At 32.9% G+C, this 23,330-nt stretch overlaps 2 protein-coding genes across 4 annotated transcripts in view; one reads left to right on the top strand and one right to left on the bottom strand.

Moving 5' to 3' along the window:
* LOC126743632 (adhesion G protein-coupled receptor E4-like) overlaps window positions 1–23,330 on the top strand; it is a 747,227-nt gene that overhangs the window by 482,095 nt on the left and 241,802 nt on the right. The gene's annotated exons all lie outside the window — the stretch shown is intronic.
* LOC126743630 (proton-coupled folate transporter-like) overlaps window positions 20,753–23,330 on the bottom strand; it is a 43,346-nt gene continuing 40,768 nt past the window's right edge. The window contains exons 5-8 of the mRNA XM_050450817.1: window positions 21,690–21,927; window positions 21,498–21,635; window positions 21,200–21,440; window positions 20,753–21,139 (exon numbers count right to left, since the gene is read on the bottom strand). Coding sequence (XP_050306774.1) covers window positions 21,070–21,139; window positions 21,200–21,440; window positions 21,498–21,635; window positions 21,690–21,927 — 687 coding nt within the window. The 3' untranslated portion in view covers window positions 20,753–21,069. The remainder of the gene's footprint in view (window positions 21,140–21,199; window positions 21,441–21,497; window positions 21,636–21,689; window positions 21,928–23,330) is intronic.

The following is a 23,330-nucleotide window of genomic DNA, read 5'->3' as shown; positions in this document are numbered from 1 at the left end:
TGTTGTTGCACATGGAATTACTCTGTTAGGATATATTCTTCTGTCCTGGTAAATTCTTCGTGCTTTTTCCACATTTCCATTTGCTAATCCATAAATAAAGTGCATGTCGGTCATTTCATGGTTAGTAAAATTATTCATGATGGAGTAATGAATCACTGCTAATTGACAGCTAAATTTTACTTATAGCAATTCTATCACTGTCAGCTGGTCTCCAAAGTAGGTAGGTACAAAGGAGGTACTTGAATGGATTTGCCAATTATGTGTCATAAGAAGCAATGTATTTGTTATTTTGTTGTATTTCAGAAATCTGATAATAAAAATCGTAGAAGTTGAATGTTTATTATCATAGTAAACAAGACACAAGAGACCAAAAAGTCGTGCATTGGAGAGTGGACATTTTGCTCATGTACTTTAAGGTCGAAATTGTTTATCGAATTAATTGGTTTTTATTTCATGTTGTTGTCCATGGATAATTTTTAGAATGAGTTAAAGATACTTTAAATTTTTTTTTCTCGAAAACAAAGCCAGATATGAAGATAATAAGATAAGATACGAAAAAGTTGTATTTTTAGTTGCTTAAATACAAAAATCAAAAAAGCTGCAAAACAATTAATTATTGGCCTTGTTTTTTCTCAACAATAAGCATGTGGTGCCCACTGACACGCCACTGGACCTAATAATTTCAATCTAGTTACAGCTAAATAAGCGTCTTATAACTTCAAATAACTGCACCAAATTTCAACCAAATTGGTTTAAGGATAGTTATAGTATTTTTAAAATACCGTTATTTTTTTGAACCTTCATCGCCCTGTATCTCAGAAACAAAGCAACTCCGGACATACGTTCATAGGAACTTTTTTTCATAAAACGACCTAACGATTCACCCTGTATAGTTTCGTACCGTAGTTAGGAAACACTCTGTATACAGTTTAGTCATGATGAAAGGAACAAATGCATTTAAAATTCGGGTATTTTTATTTTTCGGATACGTCGATTAGTATTGAGCCTTTTTTGGAACAAAAATTTCCCATACAGGGTACCTCAAGTAGAAACTATGGCGTCATGATATTTTACAAGTCTACGATATATTTTGAATACTTTTTATATAGCATATATCATAAACCTAAAGTCAGCGGTTACCTAAATCTATCTTAGAAATGATCAGAAAAATTCAAACCTCGGGAAAGAGAAAAAGAAACAGATGTGCAGATTGAACAAACAGAAAGGAATCCTACATCCAGATGTGAACAACGAAAAATTGCGGTAAAAAAAGAAAGAAAAAGGATAATTACTATCGTAGCCTTAATCTTAAAACTCTTCCTTATAGGTTACCTGTTAAAAGTACAGCTATTCGTATACAGGATTACGGTATACAGATTTATTTGTGACAAATTAATATATTAAAATTATTAACAAAAAATTTTCTGTAAAAATTGAAAAAACATTTGTTTCTGCTCGGGCAAAAAAGATGGTGGTGTAGGTGATAGTGATAGTTCTAGTACCTATTATTAGAATTATTTCATTTGATTTTAATTTTGTTACTATTTGCAAAGAAATATCATTTACCTATAATAATGGTGGACAACACAGCTAAACGCACAGAAATTAATTTTATTTTAACCAGAGGCATCCGGAGAGCGTAAAACGTGTGCATTCGCGAACTAGTGACAAAATTTTAAGAAAATGGTACTGACGCGAATTACAAAAAAACGATTAACCCAATACTAGTGAATAAAGCAACGCAAATTGATATCGTGTACTGTATCGCCTCATTGGGCATCTATACCAACTGGATTATTCTGATGTCCCTATTCTGATAGAAAAATTGAATTTTGTAAAATTCTGAAATTGAGAACCCACGAGTATTTATAAAAGGACATACGGAACACTTTAAGGTTAATGTTATATTGGGAAACTGAGAGATGACACTTATTGGTTCGTTATTTATAGAAAAAAAATTAAATGGCGAAATGTATGCTAGACATGCTAGGAAGATTTTTCAAACCTATGATGGCTCATGCGTTATAGAATTGGGAAGAAATATTATATCTTAAATATATAAATACATTTGGGGAGAAATATTTTAGTTTAATAGTTTTACTTCTAGAATCTAGTTTTTTATATTTTGAGGGCTTTATTTATGTCCTGTTGTAGTTTAAATAGAATAGTGCTTGAACTATTAAGTAATGATTGGTAACACAATAAAATTGCGGCATTAGTAAGTCTATAAATATGATTTTTATTTTTTTATGCGAAGACTTTGCACCAAGCTAAAAGAGACCAAAACAAATATAATATAAAAATATTTTTTATTGCAAGAAAAACTAGCCTGCTTTTTTTTTTCAAAAATATTTAGGTTAAAACTCGCATTAAGTTGCGTATCAGAAGATATCTGCGAATGCATAACAGTTTTTTAATATATGTGCAGAGCTATCAAATTATAAAAAAAAAGTCTTTCAAATTTACCACTTTGAGCTTAAAACCTTAGAGGTTTGACTCATATGTTCATATGAGCTTTTTATTTCGTTTTAAGCAAGAACGCGTTCCTGAACTTACGCAAATTCATAATAATATTTTTCCACGTACTGTTTTAATTAATTGTCTTTTACTGTTCTTAAAATTTCATTTCGGTTTATCATTTTATAATCATCGTTACTCTATTTTAATTAACAAATGTTTTTTTAACAGTTAAAGATGATATCGTTTCTTATTTCTAAATAAAACTAAAAATAAGAAAACCGGAACTCGTTTTATACAAGTCCATCGTAATGAGTATCGCTTTTCTCATTAGCGAATTCATCTGGAAACTCGTTAAATATTAATAAGCTATTAGGGCAACCTAAGTGCCTCCCATTGCCCCAGGAAATTAAATCAGTACGAAATCCCGCGTTCAATGGGGGCCATAAAAAATTAATTTCGTTTCCATTAAAGGTGCTTTTCGGTTTAATAGAGTATTAGAAAGAATCACAATGGATGAAAAACATGACCTACATTTTATTTACCGCGTTTAACGATTTAACTAATCATTTAATTTTATTTATAACTATTACACATTTTTACTGTACTGTTTTAATAATTTTGTTTTTTTCCAATATTTTTTTTGTGCAAGTTTTTAGCAAGGACTTATAATGAACATTCATTTAGGATAAGTTGCTACTAATTTATACGTAAAGACAGGGTAGGCACAGTTGGAGGTTTAGGTAAGAACTCGCGAACAAAGTCGTCTCATGACTCAAAGGTTAGGTTTCCATCCAGTATGTTGAAAACCAGGTATCGCAGATTCAGTATTTTCAGCAGGTTCCGCGAATATTTTGTTTTACATTCGTAATGACATCTCATCTCTCAGGTTTAGTATTATTAAGAAATTTGATTCGGGGCTACAGCTTATGCTAGTATCAGCATTTCTGTATAAAACAGAAAGCATAATAAATTATCAGAAATTTTAAATTACTTTTCATACAGAGACAAATCCTGGTATTATAGTACCATTAGAGTCAGAGACAGATGTGTATATTAATATTTCACCTCGAATCGAAGTTATGGTTACCTCGAATCGAAGCTAGGTCTTGTTGTATTAGTAGGACTGAAAAATGTGTAGTTTTAAAAAAAGAAATATGGCAAGTAGCATTTTTGTACCAAATGACAGTAGGTTGAACAGCAACAAGCGAGGACTTAAGTTGAAAAACTGATAGTCTTTTTAATTACGGATTCTAATGAGTTGAAAAAAATGAGTAGTAGAGTGCGTGAGATATAAATGTTATAACAAGGGCACAAATGTTACATGTATGACAAGAAACAAAGAGGTTATTGCATCGGCCGAGATTAGTACATCAGTGAAAAATCGCCAAAGAGCAGGACTATCACCACAATAGCGAGTTTTGCAATTCAATTTTTTTTTTGGATCTGGTAGGTCCTCTACAATGGATATTTATGACAATAAGTTTATTCTTATATTATAATGTGACTTAACTAAATCTGTTAAACCCTATCCATTAGCTAACAAAGAAGCAGAAACGGTTGCCGTCATTTGTCAGCAATTTTGACATACCTAGCAAAGTGGTAACTGATCAGAAGCAAGAATTTTTTGCAAATATTGTAAGACCGTGCAAAATTTTAAATATTATTTATCTTAATTTCACAGCTTACTATTATAAAACCTTAGGCTACGCTCGAACATTTTCATTAAAAATCAAGTGCTTTTCTTCGTATGCTTTAAGTTAATATGTTAATTGGAGCGATTGGGTACCGCTTTGATGCTTGTCATATATATATATATATATATATTTTTATATATATTTTTATATATATATATACAGTGCGAACGTAAAGGTTGGAATAAAATCATTTAAAATTCAGGGGTATGTTCAAAAAAAAAACGCTCGGACATGTCGATTTTTATTTTTAACTGCGGGTTTTCTTACTATAATTTTATGTATACAGGGTGGCCCAAAAATAAGTTACGGTCATCAACGTAATTTATTAAAACGTAAACACCTATTTTTTATTTTAGATTTAGGTTCTACATCAAATTCTAAGTACATTTCATGTACCATGTCCTATACCTAAACTCGACCGTTGACGATTGAACACAATAAAAGGCTATTTTTGGAAGAGTTATTTATATCAAGCAACCTATTAGTTATTGTTTGGTTATTTACATTTGTGCTTGGTGTTTTTGATTGTTAACTTGTCACAATTTGTTGACATCAAATAATTTTGAGTGAATTTAGTTTAATTTAGATGCCTAAGCAAAGTTTTGCTTGTGTTAAGTTTATCAAAAGATAAAATTAAAATTTCAAAAAATGGTACGTCTTAATGAGCGAGAGCGAATAGAGATTTTGATGATGATTGGTTATGGTAACAGGATGCGCACTCAGATGGAAGTCTGTGAAATTTATCATGCCAACTATCCTGATAGGCCACGTATATCTCAAAGTACTGTCAGTAAAATAGAACAGAAATATCGGGATTTGGGTCATGTCAGGGATAATTATACGAAAGGTCGGTCAAGCATATCAGAAGAGAAGCAACTAAATGTTTTGCTGGCAGTTGAAGAAAATTGCCATAAAACGACTCGCAATATTGCGTTAGAAAATCAGATATCCCAGACATCCGTCGTTAAGTATTTAGGTATAAATAAATGGCACCCTTACAAAGTTCAATTGGTTCATGATCTAAATGAAGATGACCCAGATAGGCGTTTAGAATTTTGTGAGAGACTTATGGACTTGTGCCATGCTAATCCACAATTTTCCAAAAAAATTGTATTTTCTGATGAGGCAACGTTTTGTCTTCATGGTAGTGATATTGGGCTACTGAAAATCCGCACTGGATGATGGAGTGCCCCAGCCAAGTCCCTCAAAAAGTAAATGTTTGGGCGAGGGTGATTGAAAACAGGGTTATAGGGCCCTTTTTCTTTGAAGGATACTTGAATGACCCGGATATATTAGATAATTCCTTATGTTATCAGCAAGATGGAGCTCCAGCCCATTACACTCGTCCCGTGCGCCAGTACCTGGATACCGTTTTCCCTGGACGTTGGATTGGTCGGAGGGGTGCAATTGAATGGCCGGCCAGATCGCCGGATCTGACTCCTTTAGATTTTTTTTGTGGGGGTATCTTAAGTCCAAAGTTTATGTTAATCGGCCAAACAACATTGAAGACTTAAAAATTAGAATAACGAAAGAAATAAGATTGATAGAACCTTCTGTTATCGATAACGTTTTACAAGAATTTCAGCATCGACTGGGATATTGCCAAGAGGTTCGTGGCAGCCATTTTCAACACTTAATAAATTAATTAAAATATTTTTATGTATTCTTGCTTGATATAAATAACTTTTCCAAAAATAGCCTTTTATTGTGTTCAATCGTCAACGGTCGAGTTTAGGTATAGGACATGGTACATGAAATGTACTTAGAATTAGATGTAGAAACTAAATCTAAAATAAAAAATAGGTGTTTACATTTAAAAAAATTACGTTGATGACCGTAACTTATTTTTGGGCCACCCTGTATCCATAAAATTATAGTAAGAAAACCCGCAGTTAAAAATAAAAATCGACATGTCCGAGCGTTTTTTTTTGAACATACCCCTGAATTTTAAATGAATTTATTCCAACCTTTACGTTCGCACTGTATATATATATATATATATATATATATATATATATATAGTGACAATTTTTATCAAGTTATTTCTAGCCTCTTGGCATCCTGTTCAAAGTCGAAGTTTTAGTTGCTGTGGGTAATCATGAAAGTTATTTGAGTTTAAAATATTTGGGGGTAATATACTTGCCTTTCCAATATATATATATATATTAGTTAGTTTTTGGAAAGGCAAGTATATTACCCCCAAATATTTTAAACTCAAAGCGTGAACTAATAACTACCAAAATAACTTTTATGTTTACCCACAGCAACTAAAACTTCGACTTTGAACAGGATGCCAAGAGGCTAGAAATAACTTGATAAAAATTGTCACTACATTAAGTATAAGTTAGGAGATAAAGTGCTAATAGAAAATATTAGAGCATAGGATAAACTAAAATTGATGAACGATTTCCAGGTCCTTTTGGAATTGTGCAATTGAAAGACACAAATATATAAGCATGAAACACACACTTAAAGAGAGGCATAAAAATATTGTAAAGCTCTACTACAGGAAGAATGTGGTTTACTTTTTGAACATAATGTAATATTTAGAAATATTTTCCGAGAGGTGTAATAGATATTTTATAGACTCGTATAAAGAACATAGTGTTTGCTAAATAACTCTCTACAGGGTGTTTCAGAACTATGGGATCAAACTTCTAGGGGTTGTTCAGTGCAACAGTACAATCCATTTGAGTATAGGAACCCATGTCCAGAAATGTGTCACTACGCCACTACGGCCCTAAGACGCGTTTAAATTTAGAAAAAATATTAATTACCTAAATAGGATCTGATTCATTTATTTTTAGCTTTTGTATATGATACCATCACAAAAATTGTTCAAAATGTCTTCCTCCAACCGCAATATACCGATTTAAAGGCCGCACATGATTCCGGGGGACTACACTAAAAATTTGATCCTCATTTTGAATGACTTCAAATGCTGCTGTTATTCGTTCATCTAGCTCTGATTCTACTGGAGTTTCGTAGACTAAAGACTTTACATGTCCCCACAAGAAAAAATCGAGCGATGTTAAATCGGGTGACCTAGGAGGCCAAGAAACTGCTCCACCTCTGGCAATCCAACGGTGCCCAAACCGCTGAGCCAAATACTCGCGTACTTGTACAGCAAAGTGAGCCGGCGCTCCATCATGCTGAAATCACATTTGCTGTCTAACGTTTAGTGGAACATTTTCAAGGAGTTCTGGGAGAACTTCCTCCATGAAACGCAGATAAATAGGTCCTGTTAATCGTTCCGGTAGAATGTATAGCCCAATTAAATAATCATCAACAATGCCTGCCCATACGTTGACAGACCAACGATTCTGATGTTTTCTTGGAAAAATTGCATAAGGATTTTCTTCGTCCCAAACATGGCTATTCCTACTATTAAAAATACTAATCTTGTGAAAGAGGCTTCATCGGTCCATAAAACATATCGTAAAAAATTTGGTTGTGCAATGATGTGATTCCGAAGCCATCGATAAAATTGAACTCTAGGATGATAATCGGCTGCAGTCATACCTTGAACTTTCTGGAAGTGGTAAGGATGGAGTTGTTGCTCGAGTAGTACCCGCCAGATAGAAGCGTTACTCGTATTCATATTCTTAGCAACGTCACGTGTGGTATTTGACGGTTCGTCGGCAACTTGCTGAAGCACCTCTTCTTTAAATTCGACCGTTTTTGCGGTTCGAGCAACACCAGTATCATGCATCTTGGTCTTAAACATGCCTGTCTCAGCGAGCCGTCGATGAACCGCAATAAACTTTTTGTATCCAGGATGCTGTCGTTCAGGATAACGTTCATGATACAACCGCGATACTGCTCGTGCATTGCAGTTTGTTGCTCCGTATGCATAACCGCCAATTCTTGATTGGTGAAGTTTTCCATTAGCAATAAATGTTTTTAAAATTGTAAGCTATAAAATTTTTAAACATGACATTGTGAATTGACATTGATGAGCGTTGATTTTAAACAATTGTTGTTATGGTATCATATAAAAGGTAAAAATAAATGCAGCAGATCCTATTTAGGTAATTAATGTTTTTATAAATGTTAACGCGTTTTAGGGCCGTAGTGGCGTAGTGACACATTTTCGGACATGAGTTCCTATACTCAAATGAATTCTTCTGTTGCACTGAACAACCCCCAGAAGTGCGACTCCATAGTTCTGAAACACCCTGTATAATAGGTAAGTGTGCATGTTTGTTCTATAGGATTAGTTTACCAGATAATTAGGTGAACTAGATAAGAGAGTCTAGTCATAAGAAATTAAATAAACTGGTAACTAAAAGGTTATATCTATATTTCTTTTTTTGAATGCGTAGAACTATAACTTCAAATTTCCAATACTCAGGAAATTACAGGATGCTGGCAAGGAGATAAGAGGGGTTCGGAAGGATTTTTAACTCTAGATAGAGGGATAACATATCCCTGTTTCCATGCAACTAGAAAATAGGAATTTAATATGTATTCGTTATTAATGTGTGTGATGAAAGAAGAAAGATGGACAGCAAAGCTGGATACTCTGTATACGGCAGAGTCTCCAGGAACCGCATCGATCTTTTATGGGAAAACCATATTAGGCAAAAATCCGTTAATATGACAGTATATGAAGTCGATGAGGGTAACTCGGCTAAAAGATTTTAAAGAAAACGGTACTTCTAGTTATACTGGACATGCCATCTTTTAACTTCATTATGCTAAATGGAACACCGTACATATTATTACATTTTTGAACCAAAATCTAATTATGTTTGTGTATATGTCCCATCTCTAAGATTTATATTAAATTTCAATAATAATTAATATAGGGTGCTTAAAAAAGAATATAAAGGAAATTTAATAAACCGTATTAAGCATTAAAAATAGGGATAAGTTTATGTGAAGATACTTATTCCGAAAATTTGTAGTTTTTTAAATATTCGCAATTTTCTATTTTTCTATCGTAAGAATACTACACTATTTTAAAATTTTATCAGTTTTGCCATTACTGCCCAACATTAGAAAATAATCAAGTGGTATAATAATCTCACTACTTATTATTGCAAATTGTCAATAATACGGAACGATTAAATAATACGCATGAAGATTATTATTTATGGAGAGTGTGATAAAGTTATTTCAAGGATTTGTGATACATTTCCGATACGATTTCCGGAATAAAATATTTAATGATAAAAAATTTAAAATTGCATATTTGGGATATTTTGCGACATACTCAAGAAACGAGCAAGGCAAGTAGCATTAGAATTAAGAATATCTTATTCATCAATAATAAGAATTTTACAAAAGCACAAGTTTTATCCATATCACTTTTCACCGTTCACCCTCCTAAAGAGATCGACTTTTTACGAAGAGTAGAATTGTATGATTTCATTTTACTTTGATCTTAAGAGAATGTTTTTTTTGGAGAATATTTTCTGGACGGATCTGGATAAAGCTAAACTTTGCTTTTCGAAGCTGGGGATTTTAAATCGACGAAATTCTAATTATTATCGCGACACAAACGTGAATCCATTTAAAGAACTAGATTTTCAAATGTCCTGGCAATTTAATGTTAATTGAGCCACAAGAAACTACAGCGTCATGGCCTTATAATTTTATGAAGACAATTTAAATAGTAAAAGATAGTTTTAAGTTCTTCTTATTATAAAACACTTCGTTTAATAACTCGTGAGCAGTATCGTAACATCTTGCATGATACAAATGTCACTTCAGACATAAAAACATAAATATATCAAAAACAGGTTACACTTAGATAAAGGATATTATACACAAAAAATATTTAGAATTCAAAAAAGTATGGTTATTTTATTTAAAGAAAACGAAGTTGACAACTACTTTAAGTATAACCAGAAGTGCTGCCATCTTTTCTAATTATGAGTTTAACACAATCGATCGATGCGGTTCCTGGAGACTAACCCAGTATATTATAAAGGACTCTGCAGAAGTAGCCTAATATTTTATTTGTCTTAATATTACCAAACATTGATATTCGTTTGATAACAAAAAATTAGGCCGAATTGTTTTTGTTTTTCATAATATTATTATCATAAAACTTCAAAATTTAAGGTGGGGAAGTATTATTATTTTTCAACCACTATAGAAATAAATCATTAATATTATCTGGTGGAAATAACATAGGCGCTTCTCTCTGTACGATGAGTTTTCAAATTTTTTTCGTAAACATACTATGTTCTTTATCACTCTATTCATGGCAATGCCAATATTAAAATTTCTAGACATACTAGTGTATTCCTTAATTAACTTGAGACATGTTAAAATAGAAGAAAACCTATGAGTTTAATATTCATTTGATAGAACTTGATTTAATCACGTTGACATTGAAAAACTCAACTTTTGCACTCTATATAGTCTTAAATTTTATACAATAAAGTAGAGCACTTAATAATGCCTTTAATATAAATTCCAATACCCCCTCCCTCAAACATATTCTGGACTTTTTTTGAATAACCTACTCGCCATGATAAACAAAGGTGTAGTGTATATTTTTTAAATATTATTAACATACTCTATCATAAGGATAGAGTGAGTAAATATTATTAATTTTTCCTTCTTTTCTATGGAAAATGAGGCAGTCGAAGGTTTATCTGAATGTATCCTCTACTTAATAGTTGTTTGAGTTTAATTAGAATGTACATTTTTGATGCTTTGTTGAGGCAAGACGATATAACTCGTCGTACGTCTCGAATGTACTTTAATCATAAGAATTATGATATTTGAAAAGAAGCTGCATATAATGACTTACAAAGCCTGATGAATTCAGCACTTACTGTTGGGAAGTTAATTGTCAGCTTTAGGTCTAAGCACTAATACTTTAAAGTGACGTAGAATATGAGATCAATCTTAATAAAAAAAATATTGATTGGAAAAATATTGATTTATATCATTTGGTTTTTTAAATTGATAAGAATTTAATTTTTATTTTTAATTTGAAAACATACTTTTAATAGTTTTCCAAAGCTGTGTTATATCTTTGTTAGCCTCAAAATATTCTAAATGTGAATTTTTTCACACCTTTTAAGTCATACAACTGCATTACGCAGTTAAATCACTTATATTTTTACCTTTTTTCAGAAATTTGTCTTTCATAACTGCCTTAATTGTATCTGTTAACCAAGGACAATTTTTTTTTGTAACTTTTGAGGTCCTATGGGGAGCATGTTCATCAAAAAGTCCCAATATTTGATAGTTCAAATAATTGATTTTTTGCTTGATATCAGGCATATAGAATATCTGATCCCAATACACTCTTCCCGGATCCTCAGAAAAAAGATCCCCATTAAAGTTCCTAAAACCACGAAGTTACCACCTTGGGAAGCTTCTGCAGCCTGTAGGCAAGCGTGGTGTAGATAGCTATATGATATTAGGTCAACTAAAGGTATTTAAGAAGAAGGTACATGATCAAAGTTATCTGTGTAGATCACGTATATATTTTTTTCTGTGCTAGCAGTGATTCTTGTGGGCTTATCGATAGTTTGTTTAAAATCGTAAGATATAAAACTGTCATAAAAAATTTTTGGTATATTGTGGTCAATAGTGCTATAATCAAGAAAATCTCCAAAACTATGCCAGTATTTCACACACATCTGCAAATTTCCCGAAGGTACCTTATAAAAACAACCACAATAGAGTTTTAGCCTACTGACCAGTAATTTCAGAAAGACAATTAAATAACAACTAACGCGAGTTAGGATAGAGTTTTGACGTTGTCAATAAAAAGTGTGTTTCTGGCATTAAAGAGTATTCCTAGAGTAACTGTATTCCTGAGTTACGTTACAAAAATATACATTTCTTTTCTATAGAAAATGAGGTAATCAGAGACCTTTATCCGAATGTTTACTTAACCTTTACTTTAGGGTTTTTTGAATTTAATTAAAAGTAGATTTTCGAAGCTTTATTTGTAATTTTTGTAATTACTTATAAAGCGTGATGCATACAGCATTTATTCTTGGGAAGTGGTTAGCTTTAGGTCTGAGCGCTAATAGTTTAAAGTGACATAGAATAAGAGACCTGCATTACCTTGTCAATATTTTTAATTCCTATATTGGATGACTCCGTGGTCGACTAGAAAACCAGAACATAAAGATATAGATTCAAATAAACAGTATCTACCGACATCATTATGATACCTTCACGTACTTTTTCTATTCACGTCCACTTTATGATATTGTTATGTGCGTGGTCATTTTCTTTTCTCACTGATTTAGATCCAATAGAGAGAACTATAGTTACAACATATTTGTAGGCCTGGAAAATTGAAATTTGTGACACCTTGACATGGATACCTCGTTATAGCCTCTCCTGGTACTGTGGCTTCCAAGATGTACTTGTTGACTTACCGACCTAATTTAATGATTCTGACATTCATCAATCAACCTCTTTGTGCGATGCTCACCTGTCTAGTATGGTTTACGACGATTTATCTTTTCTGGTATTCTTGGGGCGATACTTTCGATATTTATGTAGCGTTTTCACGATTCGTGATGTGTGGATTAAAACACCTTATATATAAAAATAGTCAACTAATTTATTTACACATTTTTACTACTAAACACCGTCACTTACGACTACTAGAAATATTTATTTACAACGTATTTATTTACTACTATTTATGTACGTTTTAAATATCGCACCAATATTCCGAACTAAACTTTAACTGAACTGTTTACTCCTCCCAGCGGTGACGCGGCTCCTTACATATTCAGCTGACCATGATTCCGGAAGATTCGCTGACCTTTAACGCGTTACAAGAAACGTCGGCCACTACTTTTGACTTTCCGGAAAGGCGGAGGGCAGGTGGTATTTGCGGCGTTGCCAATATCATTGCAGTTATTTAATTTCTTATACATTATGACGACTAATTGATTGTTCTGATAAAGAAATGAAATAAAAAAGATTGGAAGCTACACGCGGTTTTTGTTATCGCTATGTGCCATAAGGCACTTATTGTTAATGATTTCACGGAAAGTTGAATGATGTTTAATCTGAGGAATCCATGTTAACGCCTAGATACTTAATGGTTTCAGTTGCAGGAATTGAGCTTTTTTAATTGATTTTTGGATGTTTCTATTTTTGGGAACTTGTGAATTGTGGAAGTTATGTATTTGGTTTTTTTAATATTGATTTACTGATTCGGTTTCTACTGCTCAAACTACGCCATGCATTTATCGTAAATAAAATTGCAGTAACTAATTATTTTCACAGGTAGCATAATTATCAAAAGACTTTTTACATATATTATGAATAAAAGACGCCCTAAGGCTGTTTCTTGAGGAACATCAGAACTTATTCTATATCTAAAGTTTTGCACATCATTTGCTTTTACAGTCTGACACCTCCTGGTAAGGTATTCGCCTTATACTATTCGCCTCATGTTTCTGTAATAAGACTTTATGGTTTGCGGTATCAAAAATTATAGGTAAAGGTATATTTAATAGGTCTACAATGATGCTGAGTTCAGGTTTAAAATCTCTTCTAAACCCTATTTAAAATCATTTACTTTTTCATTAACCCATTAGTGCATATAGTCCCCCATAAGGGACTCTCTAAAATATGGCAACACTGCTTGTCGACTTGCAGGAATAGATATTAAAATTTTGTTTTTAGCTTTGTTTTGGTTCTTGTTAGTATCGTCTTAGAATTGTTTTGCACATGCGCAGATTGTTTTATGCGTTTTGGTTAAATTAGAATTGATTCCGAATTGAAAGTTTGGTGTTTTGGTTTTTATTTGAACCGGTTCAGAATTGTCCTAGAATCGTCCAAAAATCCCTGCTCAAGAGTAGGGATCAATACAGAATCAGGCAGTTCGCACATGCGCAAAAAATACATCCTTACAATTTTACCCGACTTCACCAAATTTGAGAAGAAGAAGAAGAAGTAAATAAGTTATTTTTTATAAATAAATAAATAAATAAATAAGTCTTTATTTCCAACGGTCACCCACTTACAGGAAATGCAGAAAAAAAAATACAAATCAAAACAATAATAACAGAATAAAAATTAAATGCAAAAAAACAAAGTAGTAAAGTAAAACAGTTAAAACTAATTTAAAGAATAAACAAAAAGAAAAGAAAAATAAAAAAAAAGAACTCAACAAACCTTTATACCACACTTCTAAATAACAAACAGCATTAGACAGGTACTTACAGGTTGTAATACTAGGTTATTGATTGAGTAGCCTCAGCACAGAAGATAGCGTATCAACAAATAGATCTATGTTGTAGTTACAAAGCGTATTAAACAAATTACATATGTAAAAAATCGGAGCTCTCTTGAAAATATTATTTAATGCTCTGTTGCAATAAAAAGTGCGAGAATTTCTGGAGTTTATCCTTACGACAATGTACCGAATCTGATTTAAGAGTGAAATGCAGTCTATTTTGTTGTTTACTAGCTTATATAAGAAAGTTATAGCCGTTGTCACACGACGATCGAGTAAGGTTTTCATATTGAACCGTCCAAGCATGACATTTTGGCAAGTGCCTCTGGCTGGATAAACGCCATCTTCCCTATAGTGCAAATACTTTATAAACCTGCGTTGTATATATTCAACGTTTTTGATTTCAGTTTCATATATTGGATGCCATATAAGTGACGCATACTCGAGTCTTGAGCGTACAAAAGATTGATATAATAATAGTACCACGCTGGTATCGTTAAAATTACGACAATTTCTAATAATAAACCCCAAAGACCTGGATGATTATAGTACAATATTCTGAATGTGGCTTTTAAAGTCAAAATTTTCATCATACGTTACACCCAAATCCTTGATTTCATGGCATCTTGTTAAAGGAAGATTCTGTATATGGTAATCATATTGTATAGAAGTTTTATTTCTACAATAGGAAACAAGAAAACATTTCGATACATTAAGAAAAAGTCTGTTATTCTGACACCAGCTATTAATACTATTTAATACTTCTTGAAGATGTTGGCAGTGGGCTAAACAGTTAATTTTAGTGTAAATTTTCAGATCGTCGGCAAAAAGCAATTTATAACAAGAGATGATTGATGCGAGATCGTTAATAAACAATATAAACAACAAAGGACCCAAATTTGCTCCCTGGGGAACTCCAGATTTCACTATATATTGAGAAGAACGAAAGCCGTCGATCTCGACAAACTGCCTACGCCCATTGAGATACGAGGAAAGAAAACTTAACAGACCTGTGGAACAGCCCAGATAATCCAGTTTTTTTAATAAAATTCTGAGATCTACCTGATCAAACGCCTTCTGAAAGTCCATGTAAAGGACATCTACCTGACCTCTAGCATTAAGCGCCTGACACACATATTCAGAAAGACAGCTCAGGTTTGTGACACATGATCTCTGCTCCACAAACCCGTGCTGATCGATAGAGATGAAAGATTTAACTTGATTGTACAGTTGTTTATGAATACAAATTTCAAAGAGCTTGGAAAAATTGCATAAAATAGATATAGGTCTATAATTTCGAAGCTCCGACTTATCGCCCTTTTTAAAGATTGGTATGACTCGCGCTATCTTCCAGCAAGAAGGAAATATACCCGTGCGTATGCAGAGGTTAAAAATGTAAGTCAATGGTTTCGCCAATGCCGCAATACAGTCTTTCACTATGAAGCTCGGAATAAAGTCTGTACCGCAAGTTGACCTGTTTTTAAGTTTTTTGGAGGCTTCAATAATATCAGACTCATTTAAATAATTTAAAGTTACATCACTTTGACAATGTTTTAGTGTAGATGAAGTAAAGTTGTTAGCGTCAGACTCAATGTAAACACTCTGAAAAAAATTGGCGAAAGCATCAACTATCGATTGTGGATTCGAAAACTCATCGGCACCATCCCTTATAATACCCGGTATTCTAGAATCGCCCTTCCTCATTTGAATGTACCTCCAAAACTCAGAACTATCCCTGCAAATATTCGTTTCTATATTACGTAAATAGTTATTATATGCGTTTGTTTTTACTGTTTTGAGAGTAGTTCGTATGTTTTTAAATTTATCATAATGGTAGATTGTATTATATCTTTTATAATTCTTGTGGGCTGATTCTTTACTTTTAATTAACTGTATGATCTCTGAGGTAAACCAGGGAGGATACCGACGCCTTCGATCCTTCCTCAAAGGTACAGTGTTCTGAAACATAACGTTAAGAGAGTTATATAAATGGTCACAGGCTTCGTTGACACCCAAACACTTAAACAATTGTTCCCAATTTGCATGCAATATTGAATCGTATAACAAAGGAAAATTGGCCCTTCGAAAATTGAACGTCTTGGGTGCATTTCTGCATAGTTCAAATGATGGTGATTTTTCGATTTTTAAGTTATTAACATAGACGAGTAGCGGGGGGTGATATTGATCAACCCTCGAAATCGGCATGTCTGATGCTATGACCGTACAGTCAACATTCGAAATTACCAAATCCAGGGTTCGGTCAATAATATTTTTGACATTGTTTAATTGCTTTAGATCTAAAATATTTAGAAAATAATTAATAAGTGCACATTTATTATCAAGTTCACTAATACCAAAGAGAGGTACGTTGAAATCACCCAAGACAATCAACTTCTGGTTCAAAACTGCATCATGCAGGCATAGTGCCTCAATAAAATTTTCCAGATAATCATAGGATAAAGACGGCATAAGATAAATTATAATTACACCAATACGAAAATGAGAGTTAATATTTAGTCTACACCCTACAATATCTATTAATGCAAAATGTTGATTTATATGGGAAAAGTCAATAGGCACAGCCCTGAGTTCCCTTTTGATGGCCAAGAGTACACCCCCGCCCCTTGCGACACTATGAGACTCGAAGTTACGGTCGGCGCGATAGACGTCATAATAAGTTGAAAACAGTTCAGAACTTGAGATGTCGTCTTTTAACCACGTTTCAGTAAGTCCCACAATGTCACAAAAACCCGTAGATAATGAGTTATAAATTTCATGAGTTTTACTATTACAGCCTCTAGAGTTTTGATAGTATAATATAAAATCTTTGCTTAAATTCGTATCGGAAGGGGGTGACCTTATGAGTTTAAAGATACAATTCTAGGAATTCCTAGTACATATTTAATTGTAAGATCATGTTCACCCTGATCTACCCTAGCATTAAGTTGCGCCTTCACATCTTTATAATAACTAATTTGTTTGGGAGTTTTATCGTAAGATATGGTTACATTTTTATAATATTGCGAATCACGAAGTTTTTTGCTGTTTTTTATTAGTTTATGGATCGTATCTTCTCCTGGGAGTGACACTTTAATTGGTCGCGGTGTGTTTCTTCCAGGATCATATTTGCCCAACCTGTGCATATCGAAAACATTAACAAAGCATTTTATGCTTTGTTAATGTTTATTGTTTTTCTTGTAGATAGATTTCACTTAACCTAAGAATTATCTATTGATTTTTTTTTAAGTTTTAGTTTTTTAAAATAAAATTGATTCTTAGTCAGTCTTAGAAGTTTTAATTTTTCTGCCTATGGTGCAACACTTCTGGTATAACAACTTCCAAAACTCTAAATCCAATTTCCAATCCTCTAAATCGTCAGAAGAAGCTGATGTATCGCTAGATGTTAAAAGCTCCTCCCAATAAGCCAAAATACATTGTGTAAAAAAAATCTTTGAAAAATTAACTACCTACTATTAATGCAGTTACATTCATTTTTATTCTAGTCCTAATGTTTAAAAAAACATAAAGGTCCAAAACCAAAGCAATAAGCAATATTCAAAATTTCAAAATAAGTTGTGTTTAGTAAATAAACAATCAGAATCAGCTGTTTACTGCCAGTGTGTCAAGCGTTCGGGTTCCATACCATGCAGAATTGAAACGGGAGCGATTCCGGATTTTACTTTACGGCACAACGAGTTCTGCGCAGTTCTAGAATCATCCCAAAATCGGAACCAAAACAAAGCTTTTATTTACTTCGGTAGTCTGTTGATGAACTTTGAACGAGCTAGTCGTACTCCAGTGCCATATTGTATTTTAATTTGTATTAGGAAAACTGCATGGACCCTAGTTTATACACAACAACACTTGGCGGGTAAGTATTGTTTTATTTTTGAGTAATATTTTGAAACTTAACGCCATAAAATTTGGTTAAAATTAAAAACAAGGCATTTAATTTTGTATATGTCTTTATTTTATAATAAAATTTTAACAAATTCTTGCCTAATACGACTTATAATTTTTTCCGTCCCTTTTGAGGGACGTCATGCATTTTAGCCACTGAAGTTCGGTTTGTTTTCAGATTAAGTCTTCATAAATTACTGCTAGAATTAGAAGATGATGAGCCCGAAAAAGCCTCCATTTACTTAATTCCTCCCGATGACGGTGCTTTAACGGACAATCGGATGATGAACATGAGGCTAACCCAAACCATTTGGGAGCGGCAATATTGAGAACAGAATGCGAAGCAGTTATTTACACCAGAAGGCCAGCAGAATATGATTCCGAAGATGACCTTCCCCTTTCTCATTTTGTAAAAAAACTAAAACACAAGCAGAAACCTCAACAAAGAGAAAAAGCTTGGAAAATCAACTCAAACATTACGGAATTGGAATATCGAAGAGCCGTCTTTTATTATAAATTCCACATGTGTCTCCGAGCAGCCACCAGCTGATTTAGTGAATATTACTTCCCCACTAACATTTTTTCAACTTTTTTTTGCTGCAACGATGTGTGCACATATTGTTACCCAAACAAATCTGTATGCATTTCAAAAAAATTTAAATTTAAATTTATGTCATGACGAACTGTATGTTGTATTCGGTGCTTTAGCTCTTTCTGGGTATGCTAAATATCCAAACAAACGAATGTATTGGAGAGCTAATAATGATATTCCAAAAATATTAGCAGAAAGTATTCGCCTCAACCGTTTTGAGACAATATTACGGAATTTGCACATGAACGATAATTTCAAAATAGATAAGGATGATAGACTTTATAAGCTTCGACTGGTTATTGGGCGGCTAAATGAAAATTATAGGAAGTACGGAGGTCTTGCTGAAAAACTAAGTACTGATGAGAGCATAATTCCTTATTATGGAAAACATTATGCGAAACAATTTATTAGGGGGAAGCCCATAAGATTTGGGTTCAAAAACTGGGCTCTTTGTACCAGCAATGGGTATCTTTTAACTTTTGATATTTATATGGGCAAACAAAATAATTTAACTTATTCCGAGAATAAAGAATATGGAATAGGAGGCCACGTTGTTTTATCCCTAATTCGACAAGCTAAAATACCACTATGTGAAGTCTATCAATTTTACTTTGATAATTATTTTACTTCGTTTAAATTACTTAGTCGATTGTCTCAGGATGGTTACAGTGCCACAGGTACTTTACGTGAAAATCGAGTAGAAAATAGCCCACTAAGGTCAAAGCAAGAATGGAAAACTGAAAAAAGAGGCTCCTGTCATAAGTCTGCATGTCAAGATGTAGCTGTTCAATATAAGGACAACAAAGTTGTAGCAGCTGCTTCAAATTTTGACGTATCTGCAAATAAAACAGCTCCACGTTACTGCAGGCAAACTAAATCTAAGGTAAATGTTCCACAGCCAGAGATAATATATAATTATAAGAGAGGGATGGGTGGGGTAGATACATTAGACAACATGGTTGCCAACTATAGGACCCGAATAAGACAAAGAAAATGGTGGTGGCCAATTTTTGCCTATCTTTTTGATGTGTCCATAGTAAATGCGTGGCTACTTATGAGAATAATTCACCCTGAGGATTCAATAAGTTCTTCTTGAGTTATATTTCGAAGAAACATAGCCCTAGCTTTGCTGCATTCATATGGCGTAAAGTCTGTAAAAGGGAAACTAAGACCAACCGCTGGATGTTAGATTTGATAATATCAATCATTTGGTGGAATATTTTGAGACTGATAGAAGGTGTGCGTTTTTCAAAGAAAAGGCAAATTTTGTTTGCGTAAAATGTGATGCGGGCTTACACCCCAAAATATGTTTCAAGGCTTATCACACTAAATAGGCGAATCAAAGAATACATTTTTTGTTGATTATCAGAATATTTTCAGAATTTTTATTTTGTTATTTTTAGCATAATGTCCCTCATAAGGGACTGTTCTTTTTTCAAATGTATATATTTCTATTTTTTTTCCACATTTGCCTGCTTATTTGAAGTACATTAAACAAATGTTTAATAAAAACTTATTGTTTCTTATTCCATGCTACTTCATGCACTAATGGGTTAAGTTGATTTTTGTATGAAGGTGATGTGGTTCCTGCTTTTATGATATCAGGGAAAACTCTACGGTTAAAGCATAATTTAACTATATGTGTAACTGTGCTACAGATTTTTTGACCACTTTTTAAAAAGTTTCTGCTCTTATTTTATTAGGGCCAGGCGGCTACTTTTTGAACTGGTATATGGTTTTTCTTCCTCAAAAGTATTCGAATTTAACAGATAAAACGAAAATCATTGTGGTAATTCTAACCGCTTTCAGATCGTAGTAAGACAAAACCTCTTCAAACTCCGAACAAAATAGCCAGATATTACATGATAATAGCACTTTTCCAAGCTCGCTGGGAACAGTCAGGGGCCTTTAAACTGCTTAAAATATAAAAAAAATATTTTATTTAATCCTAATATAATCGTCTTGGTTACCTCTTATAAGCAAATCTGTATCAAATGGGTAAATTCCGTAATAACATTAACTGATTTAATTTTTTTTTCTTAAAGAGCTTTTCAAAAATATTATTTTAAAATTACAAGAATTTAAATATTCTCACAAGTTACAGCAATAACCTTTAAGCTAATAATTATGTAGTATTTAGGATACGTATAGCTGAAAAAATGTAAATCTGGATCCACAATCTATATATTCATTTGCTTTTATTTGCATCGGGTGTAATTAACTTTTCAGGTTCTTCTGTTTCAGTTTTTTTTCAATTTGATAATCCATACGTGCCCCAGATGTGACCTACTTTTTATAATGACTGCTAACCTAAAAATATTTATAATATTACTACAAATATATGTCTCCATCAGTACATCGTATACTTACAGAAATAGCAAAGAGACACAAGCCTGAATACTAGCAGTAAAAAAATTGTATATGCCAGGATCTACGTTGACATACGAATTATATAAAAATGTGTATAAAATTGAACTTATAGGCCCCAATATATTTGAACCTATGGAAAGGATTGAAAATACTTTGGCCACTTCTTCTTTATGTACTAGTTTTGAAATAAAAGACCGTAGTAAAGCACTTTGACCGGAAGCAGGGAGATTCAAAACAGCACCTAGAAATAACTTAAATTAGAAAATTTATTAGAATTTTTTGCACTTTCTTGACTAACCTAGATATATATGCCAGTCTTTTACGGCTAAACCAAACATAATTGGTGATATTATAGTAAAAACCATGCCTACCAGTATTAACAAAAAATCTCTAATTTTTAGACGCGTATGAAGAAGGTACATTATAAAGACACCACCTAAAAGTCAATAAAGCATAAGATTTTTTTTTTTGAAAACTTCATTATTTTTACCAAAAATTCCCAAAATATTTTGTACTGTCCCATACGAAGTGAATGTGGTCAAAGTCCATTGGAGTTTTGCTCTCACAAAATAAAAGAAAATATCCGTAGATCCAGTAGTCAGATATCCGAGAAGCATGCTTAACAATGTCAATAGTAGTATAGCCCTCATAGAGTGCTCTCTTTTTTTCATTGGCGTTTTTACTATTTCGAGTAAATTGGAAAGTTTGAAGAATCCACTCACGGCATTCTAAAAGGTATATAAGTTTTTATTTAAATTGTTAGAATACCATTATAGTGCCAAGGAATCAGAAAAAGAACGAAGCTTATCCTAAGCATTACACTTAAATACCATTTTAACAATAAGCTTTTGCAGCACTAGGTCAAGACCTAGCAAATTAAATTACAAAATATAACTTCAGAACTTATTTTACCACTAGAATCTACTGTGGTCGTTGTGGTGTACACTTTTTTATGCTTTATAGTTTGTTAATATTTTCATATAAACTTAAACTGAGATCAATGTTAAATTATTTCTCATCTAGTTTTAACTACCTTATTTTTTATTCTATTTAATATTTAGATTAAAGTTTCTTTAAAAACTTGCTTTATAAATCAAAAACCAGTATGAATTTATTAATAATATACTTATAATTAATATAGTTCTGGTAGATAAAAATTTAAGGATAAATTCGTCGTCCAATTATATACCTAGGAATTAATGAGGTAAAATTATTGTTAACAGTCCAAGAGAAGCTGAATGTACTCCCAAAGTAGAATCCCTAATCAAAATCTAGAATATTCGAGCAATACAAGTAAAGCTAAGCTAAGGCTTGCATATTTATGGAAATTAGAGCCTTTAAAATTATTCCTAAAGTTGATATAAAAGTGTTAAATTAAGATCGACCAAGGTAAAGCCAAAATATAATAGTAGGGGAGTCCAAGCGGGGATTTTGCGCGTTACTCAAGGCCGTCAGAAACTATATACTATATAAAACTATAGAGGGTGATTCAGAATTATGGGATCAAACTTCTAGGGGTTGTTCAGTGCAACAGTAGAATCCATTTAAGTATAGGAACCCATGTCCGGAAATGTGTCACTGCGCCACTACGGCCCTAAGACGCGTTTAAATTTAGAAAAAATATTAATTACCTATATAGGATCTGATGCACTTATTTTTACGTTTTGTATATGATACCATCACAACAATTGTTCAAAATGTCTTCCTCCAACCTCAATACACCGATTTAAACGCCGCATATGATTTCGGCGGACTACACTAAAAATTGTGTAGATTGATTCTCGTTTTGAATGATTTTAAATGCTGCTGTTATCCGTCCAATTAAGTCTAGCTCTGATTTTATTGGAGTTTCGTAGACTAAAGACTTTACATGTCCCCACAAGAAAAAATCGAGCGACGTTAAATCGGGTGACCTAGATGTCGGTGGTCAAGAAACTGCTCCACCTCTGGCAGTCCAACGGTGCCCAAACCGCTGAGCCAAATACTCGCGTACTTGTACAGCAAAGTGAGCCGGCGCTCCATCATGCTGAAACCACATTTGCTGTCTAACGTTTAGTGGAACATTTTCAAGGAGTTCTAGAAAAACTTCCTCCAAGAAACCTGTTACCAGAGTCCATACCAGATAGAAACG

The sequence above is a fragment of the Anthonomus grandis genome, chromosome 13 (genome assembly GCF_022605725.1).
Source record: "Anthonomus grandis grandis chromosome 13, icAntGran1.3, whole genome shotgun sequence".
NCBI classification, from domain to species: Eukaryota; Metazoa; Arthropoda; class Insecta; order Coleoptera; family Curculionidae; genus Anthonomus; species Anthonomus grandis.
Note: the sequence above shows the minus strand (reverse complement) of the source record. Positions and strands in the feature narration are given on the sequence as shown.